The sequence below is a fragment of the Phyllobates terribilis genome, unplaced genomic scaffold (genome assembly GCF_046119375.1).
Source record: "Phyllobates terribilis strain yellow unplaced genomic scaffold, ASM4611937v1 Scaffold_7__3_contigs__length_470593459, whole genome shotgun sequence".
In the NCBI taxonomy this organism is placed as follows: domain Eukaryota; kingdom Metazoa; phylum Chordata; class Amphibia; order Anura; family Dendrobatidae; genus Phyllobates; species Phyllobates terribilis.
The window spans coordinates 187,132,153-187,144,647 of record NW_027362767.1 but is presented as its reverse complement, the minus strand read 5'-3'; the positions used below and the strand labels follow the sequence as shown (position 1 = coordinate 187,144,647).

General features: G+C 48.8%; 1 protein-coding gene across 2 annotated transcripts in view; it reads left to right on the top strand.

The window, feature by feature from the left end:
• PHKA1 (phosphorylase kinase regulatory subunit alpha 1) overlaps positions 1-12,495 on the top strand; it is a 262,039-nt gene that overhangs the window by 154,042 nt on the left and 95,502 nt on the right. For both annotated transcript variants that reach the window (XM_073639602.1, XM_073639601.1), the window contains exon 27: positions 5,790-5,905. In XM_073639602.1, the coding sequence (XP_073495703.1) occupies positions 5,790-5,905 (116 nt within the window). The remainder of the gene's footprint in view (positions 1-5,789; positions 5,906-12,495) is intronic.

Sequence of the window (12,495 nt, the reverse complement as noted above, 5' to 3'; positions counted from 1 at the left end):
GTTTAGTTGGACCATCATTTATTTTTCAACAGGACAATGACCCCAAACACACCTCCAGGCTGTGTAAGGGCTATTTGACCAAGAAAGAGAGTGATGGGGGGCTACGCCAGATGACCTGGCCTCCACAGTCACCAGACCTGAACCCAATCGAGATGGTTTGGGGTGAGCTGCACCGCAGAGTGAAGGCAAAAGGGCCAACAAGTGCTAAGCATCTCTGGGAACTCCTTCAAGATTGTTGGAAGACCATTTCCGGTGACTACCTCTTTGATCTCATCAAGACAATGCCAAGAGTGTGCAAAGCAGTCATCAAAGCAAAAGGTGGCTACTTTGAAGAACCTAGAATATAAGACATATTTTCAGTTGTTTCACACTTTTTTGTTAAGTATATAATTCCACATGTGGTAATTCATAGTTTTGATGCCTTCAGTGTGAATGTACAATTTTCATAGTCATGAAAATACAGAAAAATCTTTAAATGAGAAGGTGTGTCCAAACTTTTGGTCTGTACTGTATATTATATATATATATTCTTTGACTACGGGCATTTGTGCAATTCCGTCTATTCCAGGCACCATTGTTACTATCTTTATACTTGTATGCGCCTGACCCTCTAGCATTTTTTCCATCTAGTCACCCCTTTTTGTCTTTTATATATTTTTTTCTTCACTTTTGTTTTGATGCAGTAAATATACTTTTTCTTGCAATGTTATGCTGGGTTGTTCTCCTGTTTTTCTAGGCTTTTCAGCTTGCTTTTTGGACGGGTGCTTGTCATATGACTAGCTATCCGCCCATTTTTTCTTTTGTTATCTTTTTTGTATGGCAGTATCTCTGTTATTAAGCTTTTTATGCTTAATATACTCAGATGTCAATCATTTATCACTACTTCCAGTTATAATGTTACCACAACAAAACCAGAACCCATCAAACTAGTTTTTATAGGAAGATGTCCAACAGCAGTTTAAAAGTTAAACAATTTTATTTACATTTATATTAAAACAAAATTCTATTACAATGCAGGTACTTCCACTATCAGCTTACTATCATTTACAGACTTAGACCACAATCATAGATTTCTGCATAAATATATCCCAGATTGATAATAATAATTATTAGATGCTTCAATTAATTAGATTATATTAAATTGTATTGCACCTATTCCAAAATTATAAGATGCTAGTGCCAGCTGTAGGCTCTGTAGGATTTTACAGACATAATGCAGAATATTATCATACATCCCAATACTATAGCAGCAGTCCTATATATAAAGTGCAAGTGCCAGGGGATTGCTGGTTAAAGGTCTGTTTTGTGCAATGTCTTGCATAATGAACATGAGCAGCAGTTCTATGCACAAATATAAGGTGCAAGTGCCAAGGATTTGCTGCTATAGAGGTCTGCTATACACAGTGTCAGTAAATATCAGACTGACATTATAAACCTTGTAAGTATGCTCCTTTAATTATTACACTGAGCGTGAAATCACTGGCACTTTAGGATTACAAGTTTCTGGGGATAAGCATATGATCTATTAGCATTTACCATATAAGATACTGTGTATAGCAGACCTCTAGATTAGCAATTCTTTGGCACTTGCACCTTATATTTGTGCATAGAACTGCTCATTATGCAAAACATTGCACAAAACAGACCTTTAACCAGCAATCCCCTGGCACTTGCACTTTATATACAGGACTGCTGCTATAGTATTGGGATGTTTATAATCTACTGCATTATGCCTGTAAAATCCTACAGAGCAGCCTGGTGGCACAAGCACCTTATAATTTAGGTTCTATATAATGTAATATAATTTAATGAATTGAAGCATCTAATAATTATTATCAATCTGGGATATATTTATGCAGAAATCTATGATTGTGGTCTAAGTCTGTAAATGAAAGTAAGCTGATAGTGGAAGTACCTGCATTTTAATCTAATTTTGATTTAATATAAATTTAAATAAAATTGTTTAACTTTTAAAATTTTGTTCGACATCTTCCTATAAAAACTAGTTAGACGGGTTCTGGTTTTGTTGTGGTAGCTTTTTATGCTTGTTTAACCTAATAAATGAAAAGAATGACCTGGGGTCCCCACTGTTTTTTAAAACTAGCCAAGGTAAAGCTGACAGCTGGGGGCTGATATGTTCAGGCTCGGAAGTCCCTGATTATTGGGTCCTTCGCAGTCTAAAAATACAAGCACTCAGCCACCCCAGAGGAGGCATATCAGATTAGATGCGCCAATTCTGGCGCTTTGCCCAGCTATTAACAATTGCCCTGCTGCGGTGGCAATTGGGGTAATGATAGTTGGGGTTCATGGCTGCTGTGATTTGTAAAAAATCACAACTGGCATCAAGCCCTGCATTTCGAATGGAGAGGTGTCTATTACTAGCCCAGTAAGTAAAAAGGAAAAAAACAAAGACCAAAATATTTGATTTTTTAAAACACTCCCCAACACTTTGGCCATGTTCACACTAGGCGTTTTGGTGCATTTTTTTTCTGCAGAAAAACCTGCTCTCTTGGCAGGAAAGATGCAGCATCAAAAATGCAGGTTTTGGTGCATTTTTTGCTGTGTTTTTCAGGGTCTGAAAGTGCAGCTTTGTTTCCACCACAGAAGCATGAACACAGGTCACTACTGCAAGACATGTTCATGAAAAATACACATTACAAATGTCAGCGGGGAAGTGAATTGTTCAGAAATTGTTTCCTAAGACACTGGCAGAGCATTGACTTTGTAGGACACCGTTTACTTTCACACTTTGGTCTGCCATTGACTTGCTCAGGTATTGTTCAATTTCACACCTTGTAAGGCCACAGGCATTGTTTAATTTCACACCTTGGTCTGCCAGGGTTTACTTTGTACTCATCACTAATTTAATTAAACCATACTAATCCTAACTGCCATCTCAGAAAACTTGGGAAAATCACAAAAATAATGGGTTTCACATACTTCCGTATTTGTTTTTTTTCACACTAGACGTTTTTTTCAGCGTTTTTTGCACCACCCATTGCTTTTAATGGGTCAGAAATGCAGTAAAAACATTGAAAGAAGTGACATGCTCTATTGTGCAAAAAAACATGCAAAACACAAAATACTGAGGACAGAAAAAAACCAAGTTGTGCGCATGAGATTTCTGAAATCTCATAGACTTTGCTGGTACTGTAAAATGCATCTGCAAATTTGCATTGAAAAAACACCTAGTGTGAACATAGCCTTACCCTGGCTTACCAATTAAAAAAACCCAAAACCATGCAGGTCCGCTGTAGTCCAGGGAATCTGCCGTAGTCCACAAATGGAAACCTTGAAAGACATAAAAAGAAAGAAAGAGAAAAAAACAAGAGACAGTCCCTCCTTTACCAATTTATTAGAAGGCAAAGTTCCCACGCAGGTCCGACGTAGTCCCATGACGTTCCTCGATCCTGACGATCAAAGCCCGCGGAGCCTCGTCCTGAGGCCCCAGCTCCGCTGCGCTCAGCGAGATCCGGCGGGTCTGACCAGTGGTGGCGTCGGTAACGTTACTGACCTCACCACTGATCACAGTCGCCGGCTGTCACTGAGCGCAGCGGGAGGACCCCATGTCATTTCTATTGATTAGGTTGAACCAGGCTAAACACCCTTTATTGCCACATGAAAGGCACGAATGGGTGCAAGCTTATAATATGTAGGGGCTTGTGACGTGCTGTAAGTACAGGATATCTGTCTGTCCTATCTAATAGCTTTCTCTCATCTATCTGTCTATAGCTTTATATTTTTTCTTTGAGATTTGTGTGTAGAAATCAGACAGCATGCGCATGGTCAGTGTGCCGTCCGTTTTTGTTTTTTCTCACACCCATTGACGAGTCTCGGCCGTTTTACGCGGCCATACGCAGCATGCTGTGATCCTTTCCTCCACCCGATTCCAGCTGCGGAAAAACTCACAAATGAACACTGCCTTACTGAATAACATTGGTCAGAGTGCAATGTCATTTTTTTTCTCGCATTGCACTCGTCTGATTTATACGCCAGTGTGAGCAAACCCTTAGGAGGAGAATACTCCATTTCCCATCCTTAAAACACTTAAAGGGGTTGGCCGCTACTTTTAAAGTCCCTTTCATGTGGACTAACTGCCATAGATAAGTAAGCTCTTTTTGTAAATACTTTCCTTTCCTTAACCCTCTTGACTTCCTGATGTGACCTCTTAATCATGTGACTTTCACCTTGTGTGAGTGAGCAGTGCTCTATTCAGCAGAGCTCACTCACTTCTTTTGTGGGTACGGCGGCAGACACGGCTCTCCCATTTTCCTCACAGCTTTCCCTTGTATATGTTTGTATACAGGAGAGTGTATATACATGTAAGATATATGCACACTGCTGTATTCCAGCTATTATATACTGTACATGCATTCATACAGCTCTCTCCATCCATCTTATTACAGTAGACCATGATTAGTCAGTGAGGGGTAGTAGGGGTTACTCTTTATCAGGTCTGGTGTTCTGGTGCTTTGTATTACTTCTGTTCCTATATCAGTGACTTTCCCACAGCAGTGTCACTGTCCTGGACAGGGCCATATGCTGAGGCGGTGTGTGACACTGGGGGAGGAGTGTAGGCGGCGCCAGCGTTGCCAGTCTGTGCTCACTGCTGGCTTACAGCCTAGCACAAGGCATGATGGGAAATGTAGTCAGAAGGAAGCAGAGGAATCTGAAGCGGAAGTGATGACTGACAGCAGAGCTGGTGCCAGAGCGCAGGAAGCGAAGCAGAAAGGCATAAAACATGAAGCTTTTTAGACACTGTATATGGGGTCCTATCTGAGCATTACCCTAATTCCTGGTTTTGCCATAAATGCCTGGGTTAGGGTAGTGGACGACCTCTGTAACTTGTCTCCTACTTAATAGGAGTATATTCTACAGGAATGAGTTCTGCGCTGCTCACATTGCTGGTGTGGCTGCTGGTGTGGCTGCTGGTGTGGCTGCTGGTGTGGCTGCTGGTGTGGCTGCTGGTGTGGCTGCTGGTGTGGCTGCTGGTGTGGCTGCTGGTGTGGCTGCTGGTGTGGCTGCTGGTGTGGCTGCTGGTGTGGCTGCTGGTGTGGCCGCTGGGGAGGCCGCTGGTGTGGCCGCTGGGGAGGCCGCTGGTGTGGCTGCTGGGGAGGCTGCTGGTGTGGCTGCTGGTGTGGCTGCTGGTGTGGCCGCTGGGGAGGCCGCTGGTGTGGCCGCTGGGGAGGCCGCTGGTGTGGCCGCTGGGGAGGCCGCTGGTGTGGCTGCTGGGGAGGCCGCTGGTGTGGCTGCTGGGGAGGCTGCTGGTGTGGCTGCTGGTGTGGCTTCTGGTGTGGCCGCTGGGGTGGCCGCTGGTGTGGCCTCTGGGGTGGCCGCTGGTGAGGCCTTTGGGGTGGCCGCTGGTGAGGCCTTTGGGGTGGCCGCTGGTGTGGCCTCTGGTGAGGCCGCTGGGGTGGCCTCTGGTGTGGCCGCTATGCTAGTAGTAATTGCCACTTGACCACAATTGCCCCAGCTGACATTAAGCAGCTTTTCCCACGGTGGCTGCCTAATCTTTGTCATTGTACTCCGCCTACTCCAGAATGTGAGCTTTCCTCCTCCTCTTTGGATCCCCCTTTACGTTGGAGCTGGGGATTGTTGGCCGCTGTTGTGTACAATGTTATATATTCTCGATGAAAGCGACCTCATATTGCTATACTTCTATGTCCTCAATAGATTAAAAACCCTGATGTGGTTTTCTCATTAGTTGTACAGTTCAATTTGATAAATGAAAAGTTAATGCAAAAATAGAAAAACCAAAACAGAGAGGTGAATGTGTTTTCTTCCTGCAGTGCGGTCTGTGGACAGGATGGCCAGTCCAGCAATTTCTATCCATGAATTGGGCGCTGTCGGAGCAACGAAGAGCGAGAGGGCTGGAATCACCCGACTGAAGAGCGAGATAAAACTGGTGGGCGAAGTAACGTGAATAAATAAGCTGTGAATGCAGGATATCACTATGTAAGATAATGGGATTCAGTGTGGCCTACACAATTGCAGTTCTCCAAAGACCACAGTGGATGATGGCAGCATTTTTTGCATTGGCTTATTTTGTTTGTAAATATCTATAAAACAAGGAGGGAGGCTCCTCTCTGGGCTTCCTCTCCTGGCCCCCCTTTCTTGCTCTCCCTCTCCTGGTCCCCTCCCTCTCCTGGTCCCCTCCCCCTCTCCTGGTCCCCTCCCTCTCCTGGTCCCCTCCCCCTCTCCTGGTCCCCTCCCCCTCTCCTGGTCCCCTCCCCCTCTCCTGGTCCCCTCCCCCTCTCCTGGTCCCCTCTCTCTCTCCTGGTCCCCTCTCTCTCTCCTGGTCCCCCCCCGCTCTCCTGGTCCCCCCCCGCTCTCCTGGTCCCCCCCGCTCTCCTGGTCCCCTCTCTCCTGGTCCCCTCTCTCTCTCTCCTGGTCCCCTCTCTCTCTCTCCTGGTCCCCTCTCTCTCTCTCCTGGTCCCCTCTCTCTCTCTCCTGGTCCCCTCTCTCTCTCTCCTGGTCCCCCCTCTCTCTCTCCTGGTCCCCCCTCTCTCTCTCCTGGTCCCCTCTCTCTCTCTCCTGGTCCCCTCCCCCTCTCCTGGTCCCCTCCCTCTCTCCTGGTCCCCCCTCTCTCTCTCCTGGTCCCCCCTCTCTCTCTCCTGGTCCCCCCTCTCTCTCTCCTGGTCCCCCCTCTCTCTCTCCTGGTCCCCCCTCTCTCTCTCCTGGTCCCCTCTCTCTCTCTCCTGGTCCCCCCTCTCTCTCTCCTGGTCCCCCCTCTCTCTCTCCTGGTCCCCCCTCTCTCTCTCCTGGTCCCCCCTCTCTCTCTCCTGGTCCCCCCTCTCTCTCTCCTGGTCCCCCCTCTCTCTCTCCTGGTCCCCTCTCTCTCTCTCCTGGTCCCCCCTCTCTCTCTCCTGGTCCCCCCTCTCTCTCTCCTGGTCCCCCCTCTCTCTCTCCTGGTCCCCCCTCTCTCTCTCCTGGTCCCCCCTCTCTCTCTCCTGGTCTCCCCCCCCCCCTCTCCTGGTCCCCCCCCCTCTCCTGGTCCTCTCCCCCCCTCCCTCCTGCTCCCTCCCCCTGTCCTGGTCCCCTCCTCTCCTGGCTACCAGCTGATCTCATTCATTAGTCAGCTACAAGGTGCTATACATTGCTGCCGGTGTCAGAGTAAAGGTCACAGTGCTATTAGTATTACATGTGGATGACTCTGCAGTACATTTCTTTTTGCCTACAGCAACTAATCATTGGTGCCACTTGCAATAATTGCTCCCTTTAAAGGGAATCTGTCACCAGATTTTTTGCCACCTAAGCTGAGATCAGCTTAATGTAGAGACATTTACCCTGATTCCAGCGTTGTCACTTACTGGGCTGCTTGCTGTAGGGTTGATAAAATCACAGTTTTATCAGCAGGAGATTATCACTAGAGCACTCGTAGACTTCTGCCAGGTAGTCCTCCATATTCATGACCTCTGTATAACCTCGCCCCACTGGTGACGGACTCCCTTTAACTGTGGAGTGATTACACAAATTAATTCCTGTAAGTTTTGCAGAGGGCACATTGTGTTCATGTAGATTGGATGTGCAGAGTATAACTGCGGCTTCCACCGCAACGTTTCATCTTACCGCGCCGTCTCCTCTATGTAGTCCCCATGTAGATCTGTGAGGAGCGGCCTCCACATTACAGGAGCGCACACGTGGCCCTAATGACTCCTCTACAATGTCCTAGTACACGTACATTCATCTAATGGACGCCCCCTGGTATCTGCTGTAACAACGAGGCAACCATGACAATGGTCGGAGAAATCACACTGCCGTCTCCAGTCTACAGCTCCTATGCAGACATGTGTTTCCACAGTTACAGACCACAACAAAGCCTTGTGCTCTGCCGCCTGCGTGTCCCCCCCCCCCCGTGCCGCCTGCGTGTGTCGTCCCCCCCGTGTCGCCTGCGTGTCCCCCCCCCCGTGCCGCCTGCGTGTCCCCCCCCCCCCGTGCCGCCTGCGTGTCCCCCCCCCCCGTGCCGCCTGCGTGTCCCCCCCCCCCGTGCCGCCTGCGTGTCCCGTCCCCCCCGTGCCGCCTGCGTGTCCCGTCCCCCCCGTGCCGCCTGCGTGTCCCCCCCCCCCCGTGCCGCCTGCGTGTCCCCCCCCCGTGCCGCCTGCGTGTCCCCCCCCCGTGCCGCCTGCGTGTCCCCCCCCCCGTGCCGCCTGCGTGTCCCCCCCCCCGTGCCGCCTGCGTGTCCCCCCCCCCGTGCCGCCTGCGTGTCCCCCCCCCGTGCCGCCTGCGTGTCCCCCCCCCCCCCGTGCCGCCTGCGTGTGTCCCCCCCCCGTGCCGCCTGCATGTCCCCCCCCCCGTGCCGCCTGCGTGTCCCCCCCCCCCCCCCGTGCCGCCTGCGTGTCCCCCCCCCCCGTCCCCTCCCCCCCTGCCGCCTGCGTGTCCCCCCCCCCCCCCCCCCCCCCGTGCCGCCTGCATGTCCCCCGCTAAGCCAAGAAAAGGAGGATTGTCGGGGGCGGACGCTCCAGCGTTGTCTGTAACCATGCGGATGATGGGGGCCGCGGCGCAGCTCTGCAGCGGAGAGCTCTGGGGATGTTTTCGGGGATGAACGTCTTCTTCCATTGCTTGTGACTGATTATGGCATTGCATGATCTGACATGACTTGTTAATAAGTGTTTCTTTTCCAGCTCGATAAACGTAGGCCGTCTCTGGCTGCAGATGGCCAGGTGAAGTGATGGGCACCTACCTGTACTCACCTGTGGGGTCACACATGCGGGGTCACACGCAGGCTCTATTCACAGCATGGGCGCTTCACCTGGGCTAATCTTCTTAATTGTGGCCACAAACATGGTGCCTTAAGTACCTGCCTGTGGTCGGTGTCACGGTTTTGTGGGTGACTTGTACACTTACGGTTTTAGCACTATAAGAGTTAGCTCCTTAGGGTTTTAATGTTTTGCATATTCTAAAAATACTATTATTTTTAAATCCAAAAACTAATCATGGACTATTGTAAAATATCACCTTTTGTCAATTTAGTAAGCTTTATGCATAAAAAGTCCCCCATGTCAAATGTCCGCCGATCCCTCCAACATCGGCCTGGAAGATTAATTGTCGTGGCCGATTTTGGACGTCTAATTGTATTGTCTCCCAACAATGGCTGAATGATCTCTGCGGAGTATGGGAAAGACGGACGAGATAGCTGCCGGCCAAACAAACATGTATGGCCGGCCTGAGACCCCAAGGGATCAGGTGTATAAATGCAAACGCTAAGATCCCTCTATAGTGATCAATCAGTAAGAGCTGCGCTGCCAGTAACCCGAGCCATACCCTGCAGTATCGGTGTGGTATCGGTGTGGCATCGGGCGACTGTCTGAGTGTTTCATTGCTCCTGTATCGGGGCAGCACCTCCAGAAGAAATCAAAATCATCATTCTGGATCAGTCGAGCACGACCACCGGACTCTTACAACTGTATGGGGAGCATCTTCAATGATGCACTGTGGACACCCACTGTGACCAGGGAATATGATGTGTGGAGGCCACTATTCCTGTATACAACTCAGGTTGTATCCTCATACCTAGCTCTGAGTCTGGTATATATTTTAAGGACTTATTTCCATAATGTGAATATTTTTTACAAAGCGCAGTATCTGTTGAAGTATTATTGATATACAGACAAAAGACCAGCCTATAAAGTTTTTCTTGCAACTTTGTATCTTTTTTCACCCCCTTCTGCAACCCCCAGTGCATAGATATCAGAGCCATATGATCAGTCCTCTTGTATATTTCTCGGCAGCACCCTGCTTCTCCTCGGTGCTGCATGCCCCCTCACACTGCTCTCCTGTGTGCTTCCCGAGTTGCCCCCCTCTGAGTGCACCCGCTGTACTCTGCTGCCATTACCTGCACGTGGATGGTCAGTAAAATGAAGCAGACTAGTGAATACGGAAATGTTTTCATAACACACCTGTGGTCTGAGTGGAAAATCACTCATGTCCACTATAACATAGCCTGAAATTTGTGTGTGGAGTGTCCGTGTTTTATCCATTGCAACCACAGATGGCACAAGGATTGAAAATCTGCTTGTATGAACGAGGCACACAACTTTATTACCTTGTCAGTAGCCATAGTATAGTATTAGATAGTATTTTATCTACCGTTGTGAGCTTAAGGCCAGGTTCAGATGGCTGCTGTGGAGCAGCGGCCAGACATGTCCACATGTTGCCGACGTTGGTGGCTCTGTGTGCCTGTCCACGGTACAGACGTGGCCAGAACTGGCTTTACATTGGATCTTCTGTTGTATACAAGCAACACATCCATCCAATAGCCCTCCCAACGCATTTCTGCCTCAATATCGAGGCCTCATCAGGGGAGTGTACTTGTAGGAGAGAGCGCTGGATCATGGCATCCACATTTATGGGGTATCCACAAGAATATCGAAGAGGCGCTGCAGTGGCAGTCACCAGATTTCATAACTCAAACTGTATTATGAAATAGAGCTGTTGAACCTGGTGAGGCTGGTATGTCTACATTAGAGATCCATGTCAGATTGGTTGCTCCACATAAGTGAGAGCGCTCACGATTCTGATTAGATTGCTTCTCCCCATGGTGACAGCTGCAGCTTGTACTGAGCCTCCTGAGATCTCAGCAGCAGAGTGAAGGGACACTGAGGAGGCAGATTAGGTGTGGACACTGGATTTATACTTTCAAAAATGATTTTGCAGCTATTCTGACTGGATTTTCAAAGAAAGTACATCAACTTCATCAGGTTCAAGGTCTTTATTTAATGTATTCCATTTGTATTACAGAATCTGACAGATCTTCTTTAAAGGAAACCTATTATTCAATTATGTGCAGTGCAAGAGGAGGCTGAATCTGACCCTCGCTGCACAACTGCATCCAGAGACCGAAGCAGGGTGGTAAGGACATGGTCGGGGGCCGCATTAGGCTGATCAGGCCTCTCCTGGTAGTCCCGGGCCGGCTTTTCTATCGGTCTTCTCTGAACGCTGTAGTATTTCTCAGTGAAACCTCCGTGGCTGCAGCCGGCTCTGGTTTATGCTGCCCGTGGTTTGTGCAGCATGAATCTAATGACCGGATACACTGTCAGAACACTCCTGGCATGGTCTAACAGGCCACCGTAGCTGGCAGACCTCAAGGTCATTATATCACCTCTGGTTGCCATGACTACCATAGGCAGCCCATCACGACATCACAGGTGTGCCGATCGGGTGGGAAAGGGAGCCCCCTCCCTCTGCTAACCTTCTAAATTCTGTGATCACGATTGATCGCGCCATTTTGGGGGTTAAACAGCCTGGGCAGGCGGGCTATCACTTACACTGAGCTCCCGGCTGCGATCGTACAGGCATGGCTTATGTGCCAACATAATCACCATAATGTAACTGCATGTCCTCGTGTGGGAACCCCTTCCCGATCATGGCGTACAGGGCCGTCATATGTAGTCGAAGTGTTAAGGATACAATTCTCTTTCATGACTCCTGTGCGACAGACGCATCAGTTAGAAGGCAAATTGCAAAAAGTTGCATGGTTTATCCACTTCTGAGTCATCACCTTTATAAATGTAGTATTCCCCGGCCCTCACCTCCTGCAGTGGCGCCAGTCCAGCAATGTTGGCGCCAGTCCAGCAATGTTGGCGCCGGATCTCCCTGCTTAGGTGACATTATGCCCTGCAGCCATTCAGCGGCCTCTATTGTGTTGCCGCTTTCTCACTTCTGAGATTGGACTGAGGGACGGGAGCGCAGTAGCACCCGCGACAGGGCAGGAGGTATGTTATTATTTTACAATGAGGACTACTTCATTTTAAACGGGCGGTGCAGGTAGCAGACTAGCACTTAACATTTTGTTTGATTTTAGCACAGGAAAAAAATAAGAATTGCAAAAGCTACAGGATTCATGGTAGATAGAAAGGTGATGAAGAGTCCGGGGTTCAGTGTGTAGTGATGATTGTGTGTAAATGGGAGAGGAAGAGCCGGGGTACAGTGTGTACTGATGATTGTGTGTAAATAGGAGAGGAAGAGTCCGGGGTTCAGTGTGTAGTGATGATTGTGTGTAAATGGGAGAGGAAGAGCCGGGGTACAGTGTGTACTGATGATTGTGTGTAAATAGGAGAGGAAGAGTCCGGGGTTCAGTGTGTGGTGATGATTGTGTGTAAATAGGAGAGGAAGAGTCTGGGGTTCAGTGTGTAGTGATGGTTGTGTGTAAATGGGAGAGGAAGAGTCCGGGGTTCAGTGTGTAGTGATGGTTGTGTGTAAATGGGAGAGGAAGAGTCCGGGGTACAGTGTGTAGTGATGGTTGTGTGTAAATGGGAGAGGAAGAGTCCGGGGTACAGTGTGTAGTGATGGTTGTGTGTAAATGGGAGAGGAAGAGCCGGGGTACAGTGTGTACTGATGATTGTGTGTAAATAGGAGAGGAAGAGTCCGGGGTTCAGTGTGTGGTGATGATTGTGTGTAAATAGGAGAGGAAGAGTCTGGGGTTCAGTGTGTGGTGATGATTGTGTGTAAATAGGAGAGGAAGAGTCTGGGGTTCAGTGTGTAGTGATGGTTGTGTGT